Raw genomic sequence first — 3,552 nt, 5'->3', positions numbered from 1 at the left:
AAACAACTGGACATCTACTCTGTAGTTGAAGATGTTTCGGTTCTCATCCGAGGAGCTTTCTCAATTTAGAAATAGAGCGTGTGGAGTTGAGCTTTGAAAACTGAGATGTGATGTAAGCTGGATAGCTTGCCAATTGTTCTCACTCTCCCTGTTTAATTTTGTTTTCTCTCTATTGACATAGATGGCTTCCTTTACCCCTCTCTCAAACCATCAGTTTTCTCGGGTCTAAATATGAACATTTTGATCCTCAAAAGAGTCCCTTATCCTTAATTACTGGTTTAACTGCTGCCCTCTGCTGGACGTAGGAGGATGTACTTCTTAACTGCTGCCCTATGATGGACAGAGGAGGAATTTCTGGCTTAGGTGCTGCCCTCTGCTGGACAGAGGAGGAATTACTGGTTTAGCTGCTGGCCTCTGCTGGACAGAGGAGGAATTACTGCTTAACTGCTGCCCTCTGCTGGACAGAGGAGGAATTACTGGTTTAGGTGCTGCCCTCTGCTGGACAGAGGAGGAATTACTGGTTTAGGTGCTGCCCTCTGCTGGACAGAGGAGGAATTACTCGATGGAAATCTACATCTACATTATGCAAAGATTTTGTGAACACCTTTATAAAAATTTGTTCATTTTGGTCTAACTTTTTGTTCATAAATGTAAATTTGCCAAAACTAAGCGAGTGTTTATTGTGTTTCTCAACGACTTGACGTTTTTAAGAGATTCTTTGGGAATTTGCAAATCACAAAAAGCACAAAAGCTTCATAACCGGATTGTGAAACTTTATTTTAATGTGGCTCCTGTTGCTATTTAGGATTTTAATATATTGATTTTGTTATGTGGCCTTAACTGTTTGTGCTCACTGTAATTCCATCTGCTCACAATGTGTAATATATGTTTACATAAACCTGTATGATTTGTATAAGTAAAATAAAAAGATAAATAAAAATCTGTATTTATTTTTTCCTGCCTCCTAGTTTGTTCCAGATTCCGTCCAGCGGGGGGCGCTAACGTTCCCGAGTGCCGTTTAACCGCTGCTAACACGGAGGCTAAGCTAATCAGGCTAATATAGCTGATCGGTGGTAATTTGGTCCTAAAAATATCTGTTAAATAAAATAGAAAGTCTAACTTTACGGATGTTGTGCATCAGAAGGACACAGCTATATTTTCTCTGTGGATTGTGGTGAACATTTTGTTTCGGGATCAGTTCGGTTCGTGGCGGTAAAGCTCCTGGAAGGTGATGACTGCTAACCGCTGCTAACTGCTAACCACTAACCGATCACAGCCGCTCAGCGCGATGGTGGATTCCTGTTTGACTTAAAGACGGTTTAATTTCTCCGGGTATTAGAAGACGGAGGACTGAGCCCTCCCTTCGGCTGAAGTGCGGTTTGGGCCTCGGAGGAGGAGGATGAAGGTGAAGGTCCGTCAGTGGAACGGGGTGGCCTCCTGGCTGTGGGTGGCCAACGACGAGAACTGCGGGATCTGCAGGATGCCTTTCAACGGCTGCTGCCCGGACTGTGAGTACCCGAACCGGGCTGCTTTCCGGTTCTGAAGCCCGTCCGACAGAGGTGGCACCGAGTCACAGTCAGATCTGTAAAACCAGCATTAAAGTGCTCTGTTTACATTGAGTGCGTACCCGCATTGCACATCACCATAATTCAGTAGTTCAGGTAACACTTTCATGTTTGCTTAACCTGTCAGAGAAACAGAATTTGAAGTTTTGTTTCCTGCTGTCCATCTTTTCAGCAGTTTTATTTACAGTAAATTTGCAAACATTTTGACATCAATATGGATCAAATATCAACATAAAATCTGGGGGACAAAAAGACATTTTAAAGTCTTAAATCATCAATTAGAAATTAACTTAAATAAAGCGTCTTTATTACACTTTAAAGTCTACCTTTAATGTCAGAGAGAAAAACTAAATAAACTGTTTTAAAGGTTCTCAGCTCTTTAATTATAATTTCCTTCATACTTTTGTTTTTTATTGCAGCTATTCTTGATTTTAAATCGGTCCAGAAATAAAACGAATAGTTTAAAATGATTTGTGGATGTTTGGACATCTCAGATGTTCCTGATTGGAGATGGGATGGAAACAGATTCTAGCTGCGTAAATGTTTCAGGAAACGGGTTTAAAAACACCGGAGCTCCTTCAGGTGTTCTGCAGTTTCCTCACCTGAGTTGTGTTTTTGCAGGTAAGGTCCCCGGAGACGACTGCCCGCTGGTCTGGGGTCAGTGCTCCCACTGTTTCCACATGCACTGCATCCTGAAGTGGCTGAACTCACAGCAGGTCCAGCAGCAGTGCCCCATGTGTCGGCAGGAGTGGAAGTTCAAGGAGTGAAGAAGAGTTTTCTGTCTGTCTCTTTGTTTTTTTTAAGTTTGAGAATAAAAGTGAAAATGTCGTGGAGGGTGCGAGTCGTCCTGTTCGGCTGATTGTGTCGTTCTGATTCAGTCTAATTATTGTTTTAATCGTTTCCAGTAACGACTCTGTCAGACTGGGAAATTTAACGTTAAGAATCACCTGTTTTAAAGTTTTCCAGCAAAATGGTTTCCTCTTTCTGTCAGATTTTAGTTTTAATTCTGCTTCTTTCAACTTTAATTAAATGCTTGTAAAACAGGTAAAAGGTGAGGAATCTGTTTTAAACACTTCATTTATTAAGACCGTTTCAAAGTTTTACTTTTCCTCGTTTTGGTCTCAGATTTTTCTAAATTTTTGATCAGTGAAACAACTAAGAAACTATAAATGTTTACAGGACTGAGTTAATAACAGTAAAACATACAGAAGCCAGATTTCTTTCTAATGTTTTAAACTGGATTTGATGAACGTTCCTCCAAAGTTTCAGGCCTAAAAAACAGAAATAGGAAAATAAAAAATCCTGGAAACACCTGAGAGATCTGCTGTAAGATAGTTCAGCTATAATGTCTTAGGAATCATCCTGTTGGAGCTGAAATCCTCAGTTTTGTCTGTTAAACTCATGAATTCTGCTTAAAAAAATCAGAGCAAACAGTTTTGAAGTCTAAAATGTTCACTTTGGAATAAAGCAAACAGAAAAAAACAATTTACTTTATTTTATTACGTAAAAAAATCATAAACAAGTTAGAAAGGCAGTTATCAAAAGGCAAGAATAAAACTTTCTGTATTTATAAGTTTACAGGCTGTAAACGTGAACCTGTTCAGCATTTCAAACAGAAAATACAGACTGAACATCGAGTCAGGAACGGAGCTGAAGCTATAAACACCTAAAAGTATCTAAATGCTGACGTCTTCAGGAGTAGATGCCAGAAAACATGGATGAACATGAAAACAGTTCTGGCTCTGAGGATTCAGCAGATTTCTGCTGCTGGAGAATCCAGAGGCGTTTCCTTTCAGTCAGAGGGCTCTGCCGGCCTCCTGTTCCACCCAACCGCCCCCACTCAGAGCTCAGCCGGGTCCTAAAGCCAGGACCCAGACCGGGGTGGCCTTCCTGCTGCCTGCTCAGAGCGCCGGGCCGGCTGCAGCAGCTGTCAGACGAATGTGGAGCTCCAGAGACCCGCCGTGCTCAGTCGTTGGCCTCCACGCCG

The 3,552-nt window shown here is 41.5% G+C and overlaps 2 protein-coding genes across 2 annotated transcripts in view; one reads left to right on the top strand and one right to left on the bottom strand.

Annotated features, from left to right (window-relative positions):
- Positions 1-994: 994 nt before the first annotated feature.
- Positions 995-2,403, top strand: LOC108248232 (anaphase-promoting complex subunit 11). Its single transcript, XM_017436858.3, has 3 exons — positions 995-1,228; positions 1,340-1,508; positions 2,187-2,403. The coding sequence occupies exons 2-3, from the start codon at positions 1,400-1,402 to the stop codon at positions 2,330-2,332; spliced, it is 255 nt and encodes an 84-aa protein (XP_017292347.1). The 5' UTR covers positions 995-1,228; positions 1,340-1,399; the 3' UTR covers positions 2,333-2,403.
- A 641-nt stretch (positions 2,404-3,044) lies between these two features.
- ppp1r27b (protein phosphatase 1, regulatory subunit 27b) overlaps positions 3,045-3,552 on the bottom strand; it is a 22,626-nt gene continuing 22,118 nt past the window's right edge. The window contains exon 4 of the mRNA XM_037974915.1: positions 3,045-3,542. Within this exon, the coding sequence (XP_037830843.1) occupies positions 3,531-3,542 (12 nt within the window). The 3' untranslated portion in view covers positions 3,045-3,530. The remainder of the gene's footprint in view (positions 3,543-3,552) is intronic.

Source organism: Kryptolebias marmoratus, linkage group LG3, assembly GCF_001649575.2.
Source record: "Kryptolebias marmoratus isolate JLee-2015 linkage group LG3, ASM164957v2, whole genome shotgun sequence".
NCBI lineage: Eukaryota > Metazoa > Chordata > Actinopteri > Cyprinodontiformes > Rivulidae > Kryptolebias > Kryptolebias marmoratus.
Note: the sequence above shows the minus strand (reverse complement) of the source record. Positions and strands in the feature narration are given on the sequence as shown.

What these genes read in the sequence shown, in the direction of transcription:
- LOC108248232 (XM_017436858.3), top strand. Translation starts at nt 1,400, where the DNA reads ATGAAGGTGAAGGTCCGTCAGTGGAACGGGGTGGCCTCCTGGCTGTGG. An exon ending in CAACGGCTGCTGCCCGGACT is followed by an intron (nt 1,509 to 2,186) that starts GTGAGTACCCGA and finishes GTGTTTTTGCAG; the next exon opens with GTAAGGTCCCCGGAGACGAC.